General features: G+C 40.6%; 1 protein-coding gene across 3 annotated transcripts in view; it reads left to right on the top strand.

Annotated features, from left to right (window-relative positions):
• Positions 1 to 21,183, top strand: part of NR2C2 (nuclear receptor subfamily 2 group C member 2) — a 115,480-nt gene that overhangs the window by 13,408 nt on the left and 80,889 nt on the right. For 2 of the 3 annotated variants that reach the window (XR_007135085.1, XM_047781649.1), the window contains exon 2: positions 5,645 to 5,728. The exons of the other annotated variant lie outside the window; for it this stretch is intronic. Coding sequence is in view for 1 of the 2 variants with exons in the window: in XM_047781649.1 (XP_047637605.1) it covers positions 5,669 to 5,728 (60 nt within the window). In the remaining variant the exon portion in view is untranslated. The remainder of the gene's footprint in view (positions 1 to 5,644; positions 5,729 to 21,183) is intronic. 3 annotated transcript variants of the gene reach the window in all.

Below are 21,183 nucleotides of genomic sequence, written 5' to 3'. Positions count from 1 at the left end.
CTGTTTTCCTTCTTACGTTCTTCAAGGACAAAGATTTTCTTGTCCTCCTCCTCTCTTTCTCTTCTTATTCTTATTGTTTATGATTCCTAGCAATTAGCTTATTGCTTAGTTATTTTAAAAGCATTGGTGGTGGTTGAACCTGACTAGTTTAAAATCATCATAAGAAAATATTCTGTTTTTTTTTTTTTTTTTAAGATACTTGGCTTTATAGCTTTTTGGGTAATTAACTAGGAAACATTGGGGTAGGGGCAGTCCTCCAGCCTTAGGAGCCCAGTGGGTGAAGCACCAGTATTTGAAGACTTCGGTTTCTATACCAAGAGCTACTTTAGTGTTCTTCCCACAGTGCCTGGTGCAGAGCAACCACTCAGTTAAGTGTTAGTTACTACCAGCATTAGCCTGCTTAGTTCTTCCAGCCAAGGTTGTTTTTAAGTGCTTTGTCTAGTTTGTAGTATTACAACAATAGGGTTTTGTTTTGTTTTTCAGATTTCAAATGCAAAATTATATTATGCTACTGACAGTGTTTTTTCCAACTACATGTGGATACAACCCACTGTTTCCTGGAGTTTCTCATACTAGGATACCCCTTAATTGATTACCATGTACTAGTACTCTTTCTAAACATTTACCCTTCCTTCTTTTTCTTTTTCTTTTTTTTTTGTCTTGTTGCCTTTTCTAGGGCCGCTCCCGCAGCATATGGAGGTTCCCAAGCTAGGGGTCCAATTGGAGCTGTAGCCGCCGGCCTATACCACAGCCACAGCAACACTGGGATCCGAGGTGCGTCCTCGACCTACACCACAGCTTGCGGGATCCTTAACCCACACTGAGCAAGGCCAGGGATCGAACCTGTAACCTCATGGTTCCTAGTCGGATTCGTTATCCACTGTGCCACAATGGGAACTCCTACCCTTCCTTCTTTCTTACCGTGTGTCTCTACGACTACCTTTGGCTGTGGTAGCCAGTAAGAGAAGCACACAGGCATCTTAACCTCTGTATGACACTGTCTTTCTTTTTCTTCCTTTTTTTTGTTCTGGTGCTCACTTGAGTGAAATGTTTTCCCTCACTTCCTGATATCACCAGAAGATTTTGTTTTACTTACTTATTCCATTGTTATACCTGCAAGAAGCAGCCTCTGTCTTCCAGCTTTACATATGAGGATAAGATATGGTTTATGACTTAACATATTTTCAAAAATGATGAAATGGAATATATTTTTTCTTGTTTATTTGTTTTTTGCTTTTTAGGGCCGCACATGGCATATGGAAGTTCCCATGCTAGGGATCAGATTGGAGCTGTAGCCGTTGACCTACACCACAGCCACAGCAATACGGGATCTGCGTTGTGTCTGCAACCTACACAACAGCTCACAGCAACTTGGGATCCTTAACCCACTGAGCAAGGCCAGGGATTAACCTGCATCTCATGGATACCAGCCAGATTCTTTTCTGCTGAGCCACGACGGGAAATCCCGGGATATATTTTTAAAATTACTTTCTCACTTACATGCTCTCTCGGGATTTAAATCTTTATTGAAAGCACTTGTGTTTCAGTTTCAATTTCTGTCTCTCTTATTCTTACTCTTAGTCTCTGCTTGTCTTGCCAGAAGGTGCAGATTCCTCCTTGTTCATTTTTTAAGCAGCTTCCAAAGCTGCTGTTAATGATGTCTGAAGCTCCTTTGGAGGCAGAAAACCAACAATCAGATCAAGAATTGTGAGAATGGAGTTCCCGTCGTGGCGCAGTGGTTAACGAATCCGACTAGGAACCATGAGGTTGCGGGTTCGGTCCCTGCCCTTGCTCAGTGGGTTAACGATCCGGTGTTGCCGTGAGCTGTGGTGTAGGTTGCAGACGCTGCTCGGATCCCGCGTTGCTGTGGCTCTGGCGTAGGCCAGTGGCTACAGCTCTGATTCGACCCCTAGCCTGGGAACCTCCATATGCCATGGGAGCCGCCCAAGAAATGTCAAAAAAGACAAAGAAAGAAAGAAAGAAAGAATTGTGAGAATGCGAGTATATAAAGAAAAGCCATTGCTCTGGGTATTGAATGTTGGCAGTAGTCCAAGCAGTTGGTGTGGAAGTGAGAGCAAAGCAAAGGCATTTGCCCCACCAGAGAGCAAGATTTACTGTAAAGTGGTAGTAATAAGTTAATGGCAGGGGATAGAGGAGAAGTAGAAAAGAAGTGCAGTAGAACAGGGAACTTAGAATCACAGCTACACATACAGGGACACCTGAAATGTGGCAGAGGTGGCGTTGCAGATAAGTGAGGAAAGCTTAGATCTTCCCAGAGGCCAGGTAGAAGATGGATTGTCCATATTGGAAGAAAATTAATTATATTCTTATTTCTCATTGGACTCAAAAATTAATTTGCAGGTGGATTGAGGACTTAAATGTGAGGGACTAAACTCATAAAACATCTTAAAATTATGCTTGTGACTTTGGGGTAGGACAAAATTTTATTTATTTACTTATTTTATTTAGTCTTTTGTCTTTTTAGGGCCATACCTGTCGCATATGGAAGTTCCCAGACTGGGGCAGAATCAGAGCTGTAGCTGCCAGCCTACGCCATAGCCACAGCAACAAGGGATCTGAGCCATGTCTGCGACCTACACCACAGATCATGGCAATACCAGATCCTCAACCCACTGAGCGAGGCTAGGGATCGAACCTGCGTCCTCATGGATGCCAGTCACATCCTTTTCTGCTAAGCCACAACAGGAACTCCCAGAATTTTTATAAATAAACATAAAAGTATTAATTGTAAAAGAAAATATTAATAAATTCAGCCTTATGAAATTTAAGAACTTTGGTTCATCAAGAGACATCATGAAGACACTAAATGGATGAGCCACAGAGTAGAAGATATTTATCATTTATATAATCAACAAGGAATTAATATCCAGATTGCTTAGCTTTATTAAGCTTAACAGCTAACTAACTATTCCTTCTCTGAGACTTAATGTCTACAATCACTGGTCACCAGAGTATCTTGGGACCCCCAAAGCCCTATCTGAGGTTGATTGGTTCTGCAAATTTAGCATTGAAGTGAGTCATTACAGAAAGTTTTCTGAATTACTAAGTCTGTCAGGCAGTCACATATAAAATCCACTTCAACTCAAAACTTGAAGGATGTCTTTTAGGGAAACCTAATAGAAAAATATGCCTTTCTAATACTTTGTTATTTCTATACTCCAATACTCAATAATATTTCCCTAACAATATTCCAGTAATATTCAAATTCTTGTATTTCTCTTTTTTTTTCTTTTTAGGGCTGCACCATGGCATGTGGAAGTTCCCAGGCTAGGGGCAGAATCAGAGCTATAGCCGCCAGCCTTCACCACAGCCACAACAATGCAAAATCTCAGTCACATCTGCAACCTACACTAAAGCTCACAGCAACGCTGGATCCCTGACCCACTGAGAAAGGCCAAGGGTGGAACCCGCATCCTCATGGATACTAGCCAGGTTCATTACCACTGAGCCATGACAGGAACTCCGAATTCATGTATTTCTTGCATCAGTTAACAGCAACTGAAGTGCTAATAACACTCAAAAGCAATAAAATTAATAGTTTAAGCTGCATTTTAGATTTTACTTAATATATTTGCTACCTTTATTCATTTGATTCTTTAGCTCTTATTTTTACTCTTTTTGAGGGGAAAAAAAGTATTAAAACTCTAGACTTTTCACATGCAATAATTGTATTTTGAGCAACAATTGATTGGCTTTTCTGGTAAATGTGACGTGATGCTTTTATTCTCTATCCCTTATTGGAACTAAACTAAGTATGGGGAAGACCAAAATGTTTCTCTGTGCTTTTTCTTCTAGAATCAAATAAAGGTAAACAAATGTTAAAAGTCTTGAGTCTTAGACCTGACCTTGTTCTGGTAAACTGCATGGTTGTAGCAGTTGGCAATTAAGGATTTTGACTTCTTAAAGGCAGGACTGGTGGTTTTATTTTGTCAGTCACAGTATCATGCTCCCATTTCTCTCTCATTGCCATTTTGGTTATAAAATAATCTGGAGGGGAATTATGATAATAGAAGTGGTTATCTAATAGTGGATAGAATAATGTAGAAAGTCACCAGAGAGTGAAAAAGTTTTATAGACACAGTGCTTTATAAATATAATACTTGAGAACTATAGGAAAGTGAGGTTGTTTTTTTTTTTTTTTTCTTTTTATGGCTGCACTTGTGGTATATGGAAGTTCCTGGGTCAGGGGTGAAATCGGAGCTGCAGGTGAAGCCTGTTCCACAGCTTGCAGCAGCGCTGGATCCTTAACCCACTGAGCCAAGCCTGGGATCAGACCTGAATCCTCACAGAGACAATATCAAGCCCTTAACCTTCTGAGTCACAATGGGAACTCCCTTGGAAAGTGTTTGGGAAAGTAGCATTGCATGGTCCAGTTTGTGATGGAGGAAGGACCAAGCAAAAGTGAATTATGTGCACATTTTGTGTATTACACATGTTGTGGGATTATATGGATTTTTTTTTTTTTTTTCCATTTTTGTCCACCACCTGGCATATTGAGCTCCCAGGCCAGGGATCAGATCCAAGCCTCAGTCTCAGCCTGAGCTGCAGCTGCGTCAGCACTGGGTCTTCAAACCACTGAGCTGGGCAGGGGATTGAACCCATGTCCCAGCACTCCCAAGAAGTTGCTGATTCTGTTGTGTCACAGCGGGAGCTCCTATATAGATTTTACATGTAAATGCTAGATATCAGTTATACTAGAGCTTTAAACTCCTGTTAGCCATGGGACCTATGGATTCAATAATGAAGTCTTTGCTTTGTCCAGGAATTAGGTCCATAGTGGAATCCCATTATCCTGAATTCTTTGCGGTAGAGTTATTGGCAAAGGTTTAAGGACTATTCAGGGGAGCTCCTTCCTATGACCTGAAGAGACCAGGTGATCTGTTTCATCAGTACTTGCACCAAAGTGATCTGACCCAGGAGACTAGCATGCTTTTTGCTCTTTAGGTGATCTTCCACCATTTTGAGGCAAATGATGGCATAATTTTTCTAATAATAGAAAGCTGAATTATCTGAGTTTCTAATTTAATGGAGACTTAAAAATATAAATTGGTAAATTTATGGGTACCATATTCTTAGTCCACTTTGGTAATGCAGTCTGATTCTTTTCTTTGTTAGTGATAGTGTTTGCCTTTTAACCTGTGAGTGAGGTGTGTTACACCTGGGCAGGGTTTTACTCCTTGCTTGGTCACTATAACAGAAGTATAGTTGCTGATAGCCATCTTGTGCTCTGTATTAAAGTTGATCTTATACCTTTCTCAGATAGCCACCTTCTTATTCAGCACTTTGTGACAAGGAGCTATCCAAAACGGTGTAATTCCCACCTGCCTGAGAAGTGAACTGAGGTATTAAAACCCAAAGTCCTGATAAAGTTCCAAATTATCACTGTCTGTATTTACCAGGGGAAGTCTTGCTTCCAAATTGAAATGTTTATATTAATTAATTTTGGTACCTGTAATTGAAGAAGCCAGTGCAGCATATCCAGATGCTTAGTCTGCTAGCTCTGTTTTCCATAGAAGGCAAAATCTGCACCAGACAGTAGCAAAGAAGAATTTTGATTACTAATGTTTTTTAAGTAGCCTGGTTTCTCCCCACCTGATAGAAGTTGCTGCATCTTTCCAAACAGGTTCTCTAATGATCTTGCTTCACCATGGCTACAAATATGGAGGGGCTGGTTCAGCACAGAGTGGGGACCCAGCAGGTGGCTGAGGTGAGTGACAGGGGCTAGCACAATAGCTGGCACCCTTGCTTTTAAAAGGGAAAGTACACCAGTGTGCTCCATTGTTTCAGAACAGTCTCAGTGAACTCAGCATATGATCCAAATCCAAAGCAGGATGCTGCCATAGAGGAAAAAATTAGAGTGACCAGAGCATTTACTCCTAAAGTTCTTTGCATGAATAGGGTGGCCTCACTGCTTACAATAAGGTGACTTTAAAATTTTTTACCTTGAACGAAAACTAAAAGAATCTGATGCTTCTCAAACTTGGGAGTATAGTTTTAAGTTTAAGGCGCTTAGTTTCTTGCACATTTGATACTCTGTTAACACTGTGTGTAGTGGAAAGAAGATTCTGTGTGTTCTGCAATCATTATTGACCCTCTTCCATGTACTGGGGGTTCTGCTAAATGCTGGGAAATATGGAGGTGAATGAGCCATTGGTTCTTACATTAGTGTTCTCAGAGCCTGGCTAAGGAGTAATTATAAAACAGAGTTATAACTCCACATGAGGAGTTGATCCTGGAGTTGGGTCTTGCATTGCAAGTAGTTTTTTGTGAGACAGACCCAAAGAAACAGGGTAAACTGGCAGATGCTGGGGAGGGCATCCTAAGTCAGAACCTGTGTAAAGATAGGACAGAGACAGCTTGGTATGTTCAGGCAACTTGAGGTGTAAGGAACCAGAAGGATGGCCAGATCTTTTCACTGTGGACCATGACCTCCATAAAGACTTCCATCCTCAACAACCATTTGAGATTGGTTTGATCACTATTCTCGTTTAATAGGTGAGAAAACCAAGGCTCAAAGACAGAAGTAATTGGCCAAGGGCACACTGACTCAGTTCTGTTTCATCTTTTCCAAAGCTCCTCCAATAAACCATGCATCACACTGCAGACAGGAGCTATTAGGATTCAGATTTGTATTTTTGAATCAATACTTACATTTCTAGGGCAAAGATTTACCAAAGAATGGACATTAAAGAAAAGATTTTAAAAAATAAGTACACACATGCCAATTTAAACCAATAAAAGTGGTGAGCAGATTTTTCAGATTTTAGGGCAACCATTAACTCTAAGGCAGTGGTATAATCATCTCTTTCCCCTCATAAGTAATTATTAATTTTTTCCCCTATTTTGACCTCCCTGCAGTATATGGAATTCCCAGGCTAGGGATCAGATCCGAGCCATAGCTGAGACCTAAACCATGGTTGTGGCAATGCTGGACTTTTAACCCACTATGTTGGGCCAAGGGATCAAACCTGCATCCCAGTGCTCCTAAGATGCTATTGATCCCATTGTGCCACAGCAGGAAACTCCAGTAATGGTTAATGTTAAATAAAGATGAAAGCAGATAGAGTTCACAAACTTTTTAATATTTTATTTTTCAAAGAGCTTCAGAGCTGTGAAAGTATTGAGGTTAAAATACTTGTGTTGGAGTTCCCATCATGGCTCAGCAGTTAATGAACCCTACTAGCATCCATGAGGACGCAGGTTTGATCCCTGGCCTTGCTCAGCGGGTTAAGGACCCGGCGTTGCCGTGAGCTGTGGTGTAGGTCACAGATGCGGCTCGGATCTGGCTTTTTTGTGGCTCTGGCATAGGCCGGTGGCTACAGCTCTGATCGGACCCCTAGCCTGGGAACCTCCATATGCCATGGGTGCGGCCCTAAAATAAATAAATAAATTAAAATACTTGTGTTTATCTGTTGCTTTAGTTTGTGATAGGAGTAATTACCTCGAAAATCATTGTTGGTTTTTCAGATTCTTAAAATTATTTTGCATTTAATACAATTTCCAGTTGAGATTGACTTGGAGACTAGTATATGGATCATTGCCCTAAGAGAGCATCATTAATTCTTTAGGGGAAGAGTTCAGTGTGGTAACTTACAGTACTATCTATAGTAATTTATAGGATAATACAAGTTTTGTGTATGTGAGCATTAACATATGTCTTTTCTATCAAAGGAAGCGTTGGTTACTCCATCTTGTTCCTGCTTTGTCTGAGACACCCTCCTCCACCCCCCCTCCCCTTTTCCCTCTTCTCCCGGTAACAGTTTGTTTCCATTTAGCCAACCTAGAAGAATGTGCACCCTGACCTGACCAATGGGAAGGGGACAGATGTCCTGCCTGTGTTAGGGATAAACAGTGGGTTCTTCCTTCTTTGCACACGCTTGCTCACTTGCCTGCTCGTCACTGACAGTGAGCTGGAGTCACTTTTCCCCAACATGTATGCATTCAGAAAATTTGCTAGCTAAAATTTTCTATCAGATGCGTTATTTCAGTCATTCCAGGACATGGAATTTAGTGCAACTACTGTTTCCCATGGCAAAAAGTACATTTTTAGGAGACTTCAAAAATAGTAGGAGGCATTGTTAATTTGGAGAGATCAAAAGCAGTCTTCCTATTTAAAATATTCCCTAGATTTCCTTGCTATTATTTTGAAATTTTGAGCTTAATGACTTTTAAACTACATATAATAACTATATAATATTACTCAACTAAATGAGAATGAGAGCCTACAGTTCATCATTTCAGTGCTAAACAGTAATTGAGTGGGAATAAAATATTTAAATTGGGGGTTATTAACTATCAGTTTGGGTAGTTGTTTATTCAGTCAGTAGACAATGAAGGAACATACCCTTTTCCTGCATGTTTGCCAGAAGCACACACAGGTGAATGATAGGATTGGGCATCTGCTCACTAGAGTTCTTTGTTGCAGGGATCAGGCATGAGAGGGACTACACTAGAGGGGTGAGCAGTAAAGGACAGGCTCTACGTAGTGGAAAGGGGGCTGTTTAGGGACCAGACAGATTGGGGTTTAAATCCAGGCCCTGACATTTGCTATCGGCATGACTGCCTTATGCTTCAGTTTCCTCATCTAGAAAATGGGGTAATGAAAGAACCTATTATCTCATGGGATTGTTCTGAGACATCACTGAAATAAAAACCTATAAGGGAGTTACCACTGTGACACAGCAGGTTAAGATCTGGCGTTGCCTCTGTGGCAGCATAGGTTCAATCCCTAGCCCAGTGCAGTGGGTTAAGGATCCCAAGTTGCCACTGCTGTGGTTTAGATTTGATCCCTGGCCCAGGAACTTCCATATGCTGTGAGTGTGGCCAAAAAACAAAACATAGGAAACCTGTATAAGGAGCTTTAGCAGGAGCTGTGCTTTTGCTCCATGAATGAGATACAGCAATATTGTCAATTGTGTTAAATGATTTTCTCTCAAATCCCCAGAACAGCCTTTTCCTGATAGATCAGGTAAGTCACATAACCAAGATAATTTACAAAAGTTGAATCATACAAAGTAACAGCTTGATGTCCTATAAAGTGCTCATATTATTCAGTTATTCAGAGAGTTGAATAAAGTGGTCGAGAGTGTAGACTCTGGAGCCAGATTGCCTGGTTTAAATCCTGGCCCTGCCACTTGTAAACTGTGTGACCTCTCTCTCTTTTTTTTTTTTTTTGGAATTGTATTAATAGTATTAATTCTTCTTTAAACATCTGGTAGAATTCAGCAGTGAAGCTTTGGGATTTTCTTTGCAGGCAGTTTTTTAGTTCCTAATTTCATCTCTTTACTTGTTATGGATCTATTCATATTGGGTTTTTTTTTTCTTCTTTGGTCACTTTAAGTAGTTTGTGTCTGAGAATTTGTTCATTTCATTTGAGTCATCTAATTTATTGACATATAGTTTTTCACAGTATTCTTTTATCCTTTTTATTTCTGTTAAGGTCAGTAGCAATCTCTCCTCATGAATTTCTTTCTTTCGTTCTTTCTTTCGTTCTTTCTTTCTTGGCCTGGCAGCCTATGCCACAGCAGCACAGGATCCAAGCTACATTTACGACCTCTATACCATAGCTCACTGCAGTGCTGGATCCTCAACCTACTGAGTGGAGCCAGGGATTGAACCCACATCCTCATGGATACTAGTTTGGGTTCATTGCCACCAAGCCATAATGGGAGCTCCCTCGTTCATTTCTGATTCTAGTAATTTGAATCTTTATTTTTCGTGGTCAGTCTAGCAAAAGACTTGTCAACGTTGACCTTTTTAAAGAACCACCTTTTTCTCAGTGGGTTAAGAACCCAAAGTAGTATCCATGAGGATACAGGTTCCATCCCTGGCCTCACTAGGTGGGTTAAGGATCCAGCATTGCTGCAAGCTGCAGCATAGGTTGCAGATGTGGCTTGGATCTGGCATTGTTGTGGTTGTGGTGTAAGCCCGGCAGCTGCAGCTCTGATTCAACTGCTAGTCCTGGAACTTCCACATGCCATGGGTTCAGCCCTAAAAAGATGGACCCCCATCCCCACCGCAAAAGAACTTCATTGTTTTTTTTTTTTTTTTGGACTTTTGGCTTCATTGATTTTTCTCTATTGTCTTTGTATTCTCTGTTTCATTAAATTTTTTTTGGGGGGGGGGGTCTTTTTGCCTTTTCTAGGGCTGCTCCCGCGGCATATGGAGGTTCCCAGGCTAGGGGTTTAATCAGAGCTGTAGCCACTGCCCTACACCAGAGCCACAGCAACACGGGATCCGAGCCACGTCTGCCACCTACGCCACAGCTCACGGCAACACGGGGTCCTTAACCCACTGAGCAAGGGCAGGGATCGAACCCGCAACCACGTGGTTCCTAGTCGGATTCGTTAACCACTGTGCCACGACGGGAAACTCCTGTTTCATTAATTTTGACTCTCAACAAAACCACAATGAGGTATCGTTTCACATCTACTAGAATGGTTAGAACAAAAAAGAAAAGTCAGATAACTCATGTTGATGAGGACATGGAGAAATTGAAAACCTCCTATGTTACTGGTGATAATGTAAAATGGTACAGCCTCTTTGAAAAATAGTCTGGTAGTTCTTCAAGAAGTTAAACAAGGACTAGCATAAGAACATCCACCATCTCATATAGATACAAAATAAAAGAAAGTAAATATTTTTTCCTTGGGACGAGGACTTTTAGGACTTACTTTCTTAACAAATATCATATATAACATGTAGCAGTATTAATTATGTTAATCATGTTTTGTAGTATATTCCTAGTACTTATTTATCTTATAATGAGAAATTTATACCTTTTGGACACCTTCCTCCAATTCCCCTTCCCCCAACAACACCTCTGATAACCACAAATTTGATTTCTTTCTGTGAGTTTGTATGTTTGCTTTGAGTTATGATTGACCTACAGTACTGTGTTAGTTCCTGGTGCTCAGCATAGTGATTCAGTATTTCTTTATGTTACAAAGTAACACCACAGTAGATTCATTTTTTAAAATATCCTAAATGCTAAAAGTATTTTTAGTTTCTCAAGTATGGGCAATTTTCTTTACATCCTCATTTCTCAAATCTTTTTTTTTCTTTTTCCTTCCCCCCCCCCCCCCCCCCCCGCTCATACCTGTGGTATGCAGAGGTTCCCAGGCCAGGAGTAAGACCCATTACACAGCAAATTGAACAAAATTATTAACTCTTTCTAGGGCCACAGATTATTAGAAGCATGGCTGAATCTAGCTTCTGCTAAATCTGCATGCTATAGAATTGACTGAAACTTGGCGAGGAACAACATGCTTAATTTTTTGAAAGGGAATAGTTAAGACTAGTTTTTGCTTTTCGTATATGAAATAAATTAATTTTTCTGAAGGGCTTCAGTATTGCTTAAGCATTTAAAATTTCTGTCTACAACTAGAAACTTAAAACACACACACACACTCTGTGTTTCTTTATCATTGCCTAAATGAACTAAAGACACATTCAACTCTGTAAATTTTTTTTTTCCGGTCTTTTTAGGGCCAAACCCTAAAAAGACATATGGAGATTCCCAGACTAGGGGTTGAACCAGAGCTGTAGCCTCCAGCCACAGCCATGCAGGATCTGAGCCTTGTCTGCAACCTACACCACAGCTCACAGCAATGCTGGATCTGTAACCCACTGAGTGAGGCCAGGAATCGAACCCTCATCCTCATGGATACTAGTCGTGTTTGTTAACCACTGAACTACGACAAGAATTTGTATAAGGTGTTTTAAGTCAGGAAAAACTTCGAAGTTGTTGGAGAATTTTAAATCACTTACTGATTGGCAGAAAGAAACCGCTCGTACACCCAAACTTTAAGTTGCACGTATGTTTAGGCAGTGGAAGTGACGTGACATTTCAGATCTTGGCAAGGCTCTTCCCTGGGCCCCGGGATAACTCTGATCCATCAGATGCTCTTTGAACTGGAAGATCCTATCACTGCTGAGAAAATAGCCCAATTCTTATGATCCTGTTCCTCCTTATATCATCAGGGCTTGCATCCTTATTGTAGAGAACTTCACACTTCTATGTAAGGAAATGTTTAAAACCTAGGGTTCTTCCAGTTCTTTAACAGAACTCAGTATTGGCAAGGCTACATCTTTAAGTGGAAGAAAGCAAAGTCATTGGTCAAGTTTCAAGTGTCTTGGAAAGACCAACTCATTATGTTACATTTTATTATTCTCCCCGTATAAACTGGCATTTAAGTTTTCATTTTCTTATCAAAGTAGTACATGTACGTAGATTTAAATGTTGGCCAGTGTTGGCTTGAAACAGAAGAGCGAACTCTTGAACCACCCTGTCTTTCCTTATCCTCAAGTCTCTAAAATTTTGGGGGTGGGTGTGTCTTTTTAGGGCCACATCCATGGCATTGGAAGGTCCCAGGCTAGGGGGTCAAATCTGAGCTGTAGCTGTAAGCCTACACCGCAGCCACAGCAACACTGCATCCTTAACCCACTGAGCGAGGCCAGGGATTGAACCCACATCCTCATAGATACTAGTTGGGTTCATTACCACTGAGCCACAACGGGAACTCCTCAAGTCTCTAAAGTTGATGACTTCTTGACTTTTTGTATTAAACTCCTTATTCTAAAAATATCCTTACTTTTTTATTTTTAAATTTTTTGTGTAATCAGTGTTAGATATTGCCTTTTTGGTGGAGAGAGGTTTGTAGGTTGGTTTTTTTTTTTTTTAATTGCAGTAAACTATAAAACTTAACACTATACCTTTTTTTTCTCTTTTGTAGTTTGTCTTTTTAGGGCTGCTCCCATGGCATATGGAGGCTCCCAGGCTAGGGGTTGAACTGGAGCTACAGCTGCCGGCCTGCGCCACAGCCACAGCAGTGTGGGATCTGAGCCTCATCTGCAACCTACACCACAGTTCATGGCAACGCCGGATCCTTAACCCCCTGAGCAAGGCCAGTGGTCAAACCCACAACCTCATGGTTCCTCGTCAGATTCTTTTCTGCTGCGCCAGGACAAGAACTCCACCACTATAACATTTTTAAGTGTACAATTCTGTGGCACTAACTACATTATTGTTACAATTACCACTACCTATCTTCAGAACTTTTCATCCCCCCAAACTGAAACTCTGTACCCTTTAAACCCTAATACCCATTCCCTCCTCCCTTGACAGTGTTTTATTCTTTTTGATGCTGTTGTAAATGGAATTGTTTAATTTTTTTGAGCATAATTATTAACTATAGGAACACGACTGATTTTTTGGGGGTTAATTCTGTATTCTGCAACTTTGCTGAATTTGTTTATTGTAACAGTTGTGTGCATGGAATCTTTAGGTTTTTAATTTTTTATTTAATTTATTTTATTTTATTTTATTATTTATGTGTTTGTTTATTTTTTGCTTTTTAGGGCCACACCTGTGGCATATGGAACTTCCCAGGCTAGGGGTCAAATCAGAGCTGTAGCTACTGGCCTACACCACAGCTACAGCAATGCTGGATCCTTAACCAACGCAAGGCCAGGGATCTAACCAGCATCCTCTTGGATACTAGTCAGATTCGTTTCCAATGGGCCACAATGGGAACTTCCTATGTTTGTCTATATAGAAGATTTTCTGTGAATAGAGATAATTTTTACTTCTTCTATCCCAATTTGGATGCCTTGTATTTATTTTTCTGGTCTAAGCATCCTGGTTAGAACTTGCATATGTTGAATAGAAGAGATGAAATCAGTCATCCTTGTCTTCCTGATCTTAAAGGAAAATTTTCAGTCTTTCATCACAGATCGTGATGTTAGCTGTGGGTTTTTTATATATGACCTTTATTATGTTGAGATAATTGCCTTTTATTCCCAGTTTGTTGAGTGTTTTTTTAATTATGAAAGGTGTTAAATCTTGTCAAATGCCTTTTATCCATCAGTTGAGATGATCTTGTGTTTTTCCTTTCTTTCTGTTAATGCGGTATACTGCATTGGTTAATTTTTGTATATTGATCCATCTTTGTATTATACTAATAAGCCCCACTTGGTCATGGTGTATAATCTTTTTAATATGCTGCTTATACCAGTTTGCTAGTATTTTGTTGAGGAATTTTGTGTTGGTATTCATAAGGGATATTGGTCTGCAGTATTCTTTTTTTACAGTGTCTTTGCCTGACTAATATCAGAGCATTGCTGGCTTCTTAGAATGGGTTTGGAAGTGTACTCTCCTCTTCAGTATCTTGAAAGAGTTTGAAAAGGATGGTGTTAATTCTTTAAATGTTTGGTAGGATTCACTAGGGCTGGACCAGGGCTTTTTTGGGAGGCATACTGATTCGGTCTTCTTACTAGTTATACGTCTACTCAGATTTCGTATTTCTTGTGATTCACTCTTGCTAGGTTCTATGTTTCTAGGAGTTTGTCCATTTCAGCTAGGTTATCCAGTTTGTTGGTGTACCACTGTTCATAGTACCATCTTATCCTTTTTATTTCTACAAAATCAGTAATGCTTCAGTTCCTGCTGTGGTGCAGTAGGTTAAGAATCCAACCGCAGTGGCTCAGGTCATTGCAGAGGTGCAGGTTTGATCCCTGGCCCAGTGCAGTGGGTTAAAGGATCCTGTGTTGCTATAACTGGCAGTCCCGGGCCTGGGAACTTCCATATGCTCCAGGTGCTGCCATAAAATTAAAAAAATAATAATAATGTTTCTGCTGTCATTTCTGGCATTAGACATTTTGACTTAACATATAAAGAAACTTTAGTTTTCATTCCGTGCCTCACACTCCCACATCTTGCCTTTATTCTCCCAATAAAATTATATCCTCTTTGCACAAATTAATGCTCTGTTACCTAATTATGACTTTATCACAAATATCTCCTAGTATCTCTTAATAATATAGTTGTGGGGAGTTCCCGTCGTGGCGCAGTGTTTAACGAATCCGACTAGGAACCATGAGGTTTCGGGTTCAATCCCTGCCCTTGCTCAGTGGGTTAAGGATGCGGCGTTGCTGTGAACTGTGGTGTGTGTTGCAGACGTGGCTCTAATCCCGCATTGCTGTGGCTCTGACGTAGGCCGGTGGCTACAGCTCCAACTTGATCCCTAGCCTGGGAACCTCTATATGCCGCGGGAGCAGCCCAAAGAAATAGCAAAAAGACAAAAAAACAAACAAACAAAAAATAATAATAATATAGTTGTGGAACCCTCTGAATACTTTTCCCTTCTTTCTTTTTCTTTCTTTCTTTCTTTCTTTTCTTTTTTTTTTTTTTTTGTCTTTTTAGGGCTGCACTCACAGCATATGGAAGTTCCCATACTAGGGCTCTAATCTGAGCTGTTGCTGCCAGCCTGCACCACAGCCACAGCAATGCCAGATCCTTAACCCACTGAGCGAGGCCAGGGATTGAACATGCAACCTCATGGTTCCTAGTCGTATTCATTTCCGCTGCACCACGACGGTAACTCCAGAATACTATTTTTTCATAAGAATATATCAGAGGAATTTTCACTTTCCTTTTTTTTTCCCTGTTAAAACATTCCTTCTCAAGTCCTCTGACCTCCTACTCCAGTCCTTACTGATTGCTTTGTAAGCCTGCTGCACAGCTGTCATCCTTTATTTCTCTCTTGTTTTGGATTCTTTACTTGAGTTTCACTTAAAAAAAAAAAATGTAAATAACATGCTCCAATAGCTTCCTAAGAATGGGCACATTAGAGGTGAAAAGATCTTACATGTCCTTGTTTACACCCACATGCTTGATTGATAGGTTTGAATGGCAATAGAAATCTTAGTTGAATTACCTCAGAATTTCTTCCTTCCTTGCTTCTTTCCTTCCTCCCTCCATCCCTCCCTCTCCTCCCTCTCTCCTTTTCTTTTCTTTTCTTTTCTTTTCATGGCTGTGCCTGTGGCATATGAAAGTTCCCAGGCTTAGGGGTCAAATCAAAGCTGCAGCTGCTGGCCTTCGCCACAGCCACTGTAACACTGGATCCTTAAACCACCGAGCTAGGCCAGGGGTCTAACCCACATCCTCACAGCTATGTTGGGTTCTTAACCCAGTGAGCCTCAATGGGAACTCCTTACCTCAAAATTTCAAGGCTTTGTTTTATTGTCTTCCAGCTTTGAGAAGCTGTTGGCATTCTTGATCCTTGTAGATATTTCTCCCTCTCTCTTTGATTCTCTCTTGCCTTTACTGTCCCCTGCCCCCATTCGTAAGGTCTTTTCTTCATCCCTCTTGTTGTGAAATTCCACAATAATGTCTTTTAGTGTACCTATTTTTTCATACATTGTACTGGGCACTCCGAGACTCTTTGCATTCTAGTCACTCATGACCTCCTGTTCTAGGAAATTTTTTATTCCAGTTCTCTGATAATTTCTCCCCTGGTATTTTTCCAGTCTCTTTCCAGAACACCTAATTAATTGAATACTGGAGTTCTTGAACTAATCCTTTCATTTCCTTTGCTTCTTCTTTGTCTTTTCTTTCTGCTGCTTCTACTTTGGGAGAGATTTCCTGACTTAGATCTGTTTTCAGTCCTTACCAGTTGTTTAAGAATATCGTTTAAACATACTGTGCCAGTTTCTCCAACTATCAAGTGGGGTTAATGGTTATACTTATTTTACAGGATTACTCTGAGAATAGTTAAGAGTTAGTGTGTATAAAGCATGGCACATAGTATGTAATAAATTGTGGCAAATAGTAAGCCCCCATCTCCTGCTACTGCTGTTATTGTTGTTTCTAGGGTTTTCCTTTCTTTTTGGTATCTTTTTTTCCCCTAGCTGTGCCCATGGCACATGGAAGTTCCTGGGCCTGGGATTGAACCTGAGCCACAACAGTGGCCCCAGTTGCTGCAGTGACAATGCTGGATCCTTAATCCACTGAGCCAAAAAGGAATTCCTCTTTTTGATATCTTATTTTTCACTTTAGGAACTTTTTTCTGTTTGTCTTTTATAGCAACTTTTTCTTTTATTTTCCTTTCTCAATTGAAATTTTATTAGTTGTTTTGAGGATCAGTACATAGACATTTCAATTTCTACACAATTTGTAATGTCTATACCAAAGATGTAAAAAAACCACGTGGTTGTGAGTCTTTTCTAAATGGTTATTCCACCTTAAAATTTGGAAAAAATTTTTCCCTTTGGAGGATGTCATGTACCAGTAAACTGTTACATTGTAAGTCCCACTAATTCATTTTAATATCATATACTTACTCAAATTTTCAATCTTTTATAGCACATTAATAAAGTTACTAGGAAAACTGGACTATCATGACCAAAGATGTTACAGAATGCTGGCAATTCTGATAGGCAGAGCCAAGGTCAAGGAGTGGTTTTCTTTAGGAAACAATTTTGCTGAAAATAACATGAGAACAGAAGTATTTTAATTGCTCTAGAAGTTCCTGCTGTGGCTGAGTATGTTAAGAACCCAATTAATATCCATGAGGATTCAGGTTCAATCCCTGGCCTTACTCAGTGGTTTAAGGATCCAGGATTGCTGCAGTCTGCAGTTTAAGTCACAGATGGGGTTCGAATCTGGTATTGCTGTGGCTGTGGTGTAGGCTGGCAGCTGTATCTCCAATTCAGCCCCTAGTCCAGGAACTTCCATATGCCCCAGGTGCAGCCCTAAAAAGAAAAAAGAAAAAAAATTTAATTGCTCCATGCACAACTGGAAATCCCAAGTTGTTATTACTAGTATGCTTTGTATAATAGGATTTGAAAAGTACCCCATCCATGGCACGTTAAGCCGACACCCAAGACAAAGCCTCTTTGGAATTCCCATTGTGGCTCAGCAGTTTAAGAACTTGGCTAGTATCCATGAGGATGCCTGGTCAACCCCGGTCTCGATTAGTGGGTTAAGGATCATGTGTTGCCTTGAACTGCAGTGTAGGTCACAGATATAGCCCAGATCTGGTATTGCTGTGGCATAGGACAGCAACTGCAGTTCCGATTCGACCCCTAGTCTGGGAACTTCCATGTGCTGCAGGTGTGCGGCCCCCCCCCCCCCCCCCGCCCCCAAAGAAAAGTCTCCTGCATTAAGTACCCCCACTATTTTCTGGTTGAACTGAAAAATAAACAACAGCAAATAATTTACTTCTCAAAAAAAATTTATACTTGAAAAATTGGATGCTGCAAAGACAGAAATATAGATCAGTGGAACAGGATAGAAAGTCCAGAAATAAACCCACATACCTACAGCTAACTAATCTGTGACAAAGGAGGCAAGAATATACAGTGGAGAAAGGACAGCTTGTTCAATAAGCGGTGCTGGGAAAACTGGACAGCTACATGGAAAAGAATGAAATTAGAACACTCCCTAACACCATACACAAAAATAAACTCCAAATGGATTAAAGACCTAGATAGAAGACCAGACACCATCAAACTCTTAGAGGAAAACATAGGCTAAACACTCTCTGACATAAACGATAGCAACATCTTCTCAGATCTACCTCTTAGAGTAATGACAGTAAAAACAAAAATAAACATATGGGACCTAATCAAACTTAAAAGTTTCTGCACAGCAAAGGAAACTCCAAACAACACGAAAAGGCAACCCACAGAATGGGAGAAAATCTTCTCAAGTGAATCAACTGACAAGGGATTAATCTGCAAAATTTGCAAACAACTTCTGCAGCTCAATACCAAAAAAAAAAACAAACAAACAACCTCATCAAAAAATGGGCAGAAGATCTAAACAGACGATTCTCCAAAGAAGACATATGGATGGCCAAAAAACACATGAAAAGATGTTCAGTATCACTCATCATTAGAGAAATGCAAATCAAAATCACTCTGAGATACCACCTTACACCAGCCAGAATGGCCATCATCAAAAAGTCTGCAAACAATAAGTGCTAGAGAGGGTGTGGAGAAAAAGGAACCCTAGTACACTGTTGGTGGGATTGTAAATTGGTGCAACCACTGTGGAAAGCAGTATGGAGATTCCTCAGAAAACTAAACATAGAACTACCGTTTGATCCAGCAGTCCCACTCCTGGGCATCTATCCAGAGAAAACCACGACTCGCAAAGACACATGTACTCCAGTGTTCATTGCAGCACTCTATGCAATAGCCAAGACATGGAAACAACCTAAATGTCCATCGACAGAGGAGTGGATCAAGAAGAAGTGGTACATATATACAATGGAATATTACTCAGCCATTAAAAGGAACGAAATACCAGCATCTTTAGTAACATGAATGGACCTAGAAATTATCATGCTAAGTGAAGTCAGCCATACATTGAGACACCAACATCAAATGCTTTCACTGACATGTGGCATCTGAAAAAAGGACAGACGGAACTTCTTTGCAGAACAGATGCTGACTCACAGACATTGAAAAACTTATGGTCTCCAAAGGAGACAGTTTGGGGGGTGGGGGGATGTACTTGGGTCGTGGGATGGAAATCCTATGAAATCAGATTGTTATAATCATTATACAACTACAGATGTGATAAATTCATTTGAGTAATAAAAAAAAGAAAAATTGGATGCTGTGGGTTTCCCTCAGAAATGTTTCTATATCTAGTATTAAAAAACCTTATGTTTACAAAATATTTAATAACAGTATTTATTTGCATTGTATAAGAAGTGACACAGGTGTCACCAATAAGACTTGAATGGGATATTCGTCAGACTTGGCTTCTTTCTCTCTTGCTTCATCAGAGGCTGGAATTCTCCCCATTTCAGTTCTGTTTTCTACAGGTAAACTGTCTTTTCTTGGTTAGTGAGCCACTTTGGCCCATTTTCCCTTTGATTCTCTGTCCCTCCCCCCCCACCCCCTGCTTTTTTTTTGTCTGAAGAGTTATCCTTTCCCTTTTTGGTTTTGTTTTCTTGGGGCTGTCCTCTTCTTGCCAGGGCCCAGAGCCAGGAACTCTCCAGAGCCTTGTGGAGTGGGGGTGCTGCAACCTGCCACTAGTCAGTGGGAGAACCAGATGGAACCTTAGGGAAACTTTTTCTTGTCTCTTGGATGTAGTTTGCCTTCATTTTGTGAGGTGTTAATTGTTTTTTGTTCTACTTAGTTTTCTTTTTCTTCTTACATAGTTTCTGTTTTATCCAAGCTCCTTTTTGTTTCTTTCAGTTCTTTTCTTTTACATGAAAGTTTTCCTCAAATGGCTAATTGTTGGTCACATTTTATTTTTTCTTTTTATGACTGCACATGCAGCATCTGTAAGTTCCTGGGCAAGGGGCTGAAATGGAGCTGCAGCTGCTGGGCTATGCCACAGCCATGGGAACGCCAGATCCAAGCCACATTTGTGACCTACACTGCAGCTTGAGGCAATGCTGGATGCTTAACTCACTAGGTGAGGCCAGGGATCATCAGAGAGAAAACGTTGGGTCCTTACCCTGCTGAGCCACAGTGGGAACTCCCTGGTTCACTTTTTTTTTCCTTTTTTTTAGGGCCACTCCTGCAGTATATGGAAGTTCCCAGGCTAGGAGCTGAATCAGAGATGCAGCTACTGGCCTACACCACATCCATAGCAATGGCAGGATCTGAATTGCATCTGCGACCTACACCACAGCTTATGGCAACACCAGATCTTTAACCCATGGAGCAAGGCCAGGGCTCGAACCCTCATACTCATGGATACTAGTCAGGTTTGTAACCTGCTGAGCCACAATGGGAACTCCTCCCTGGTTCACATTTTAAAATGAATCACTTAAAATGTTGTTTGTACAAGAATAAAGCTTGTCAACTTTTGGCTTGATTTTACTTTGGGGTAATTAGATACGTACCCACGTGTTTTATTTGGAGGGTGTCACTATCCATAGGTTTCTTTTCTGGGGCCATTGAGTTTTTCTAGGCAAGAACTCTTCAGTTTCTTGTGTGTGGGAAATACATATGCTTCATTGCCAGTATATATTTTTTTAAATTTTATTTTTGGCTGCACCCGCACCATATGGAAGTTTCTGACAAGGGATCGAACCTGTGCCATAGCAGTGATGATACCAGATCCTTAACCTGCTGAGCCACCAGGGAACTCTGTTGTTCAGTATTTTTATTTTGTTTGTTGTTGTTGTTTGGTTGGTTGGTTTTTGTTTTGTTTTGGTCTTTTCAGGGCCGCACTAGCGGCATATATGGAAGTTCCCAGGGTAGGGATCAACTCGGAGCTGCTACTGCTGGCCTACAACACAGCTCAATAGCAACATCAGATCCTTAACCCTCTGAGCAAGGCCAGAGATCAGACCCGTACCCTTATGAATACTAGTTGGGTTCAGTACCACTGAGCCACGACAGGAACTCCAGTAT

Source organism: Phacochoerus africanus, chromosome 1, assembly GCF_016906955.1.
Source record: "Phacochoerus africanus isolate WHEZ1 chromosome 1, ROS_Pafr_v1, whole genome shotgun sequence".
In the NCBI taxonomy this organism is placed as follows: Eukaryota; Metazoa; Chordata; class Mammalia; order Artiodactyla; family Suidae; genus Phacochoerus; species Phacochoerus africanus.
Note: the sequence above shows the minus strand (reverse complement) of the source record. Positions and strands in the feature narration are given on the sequence as shown.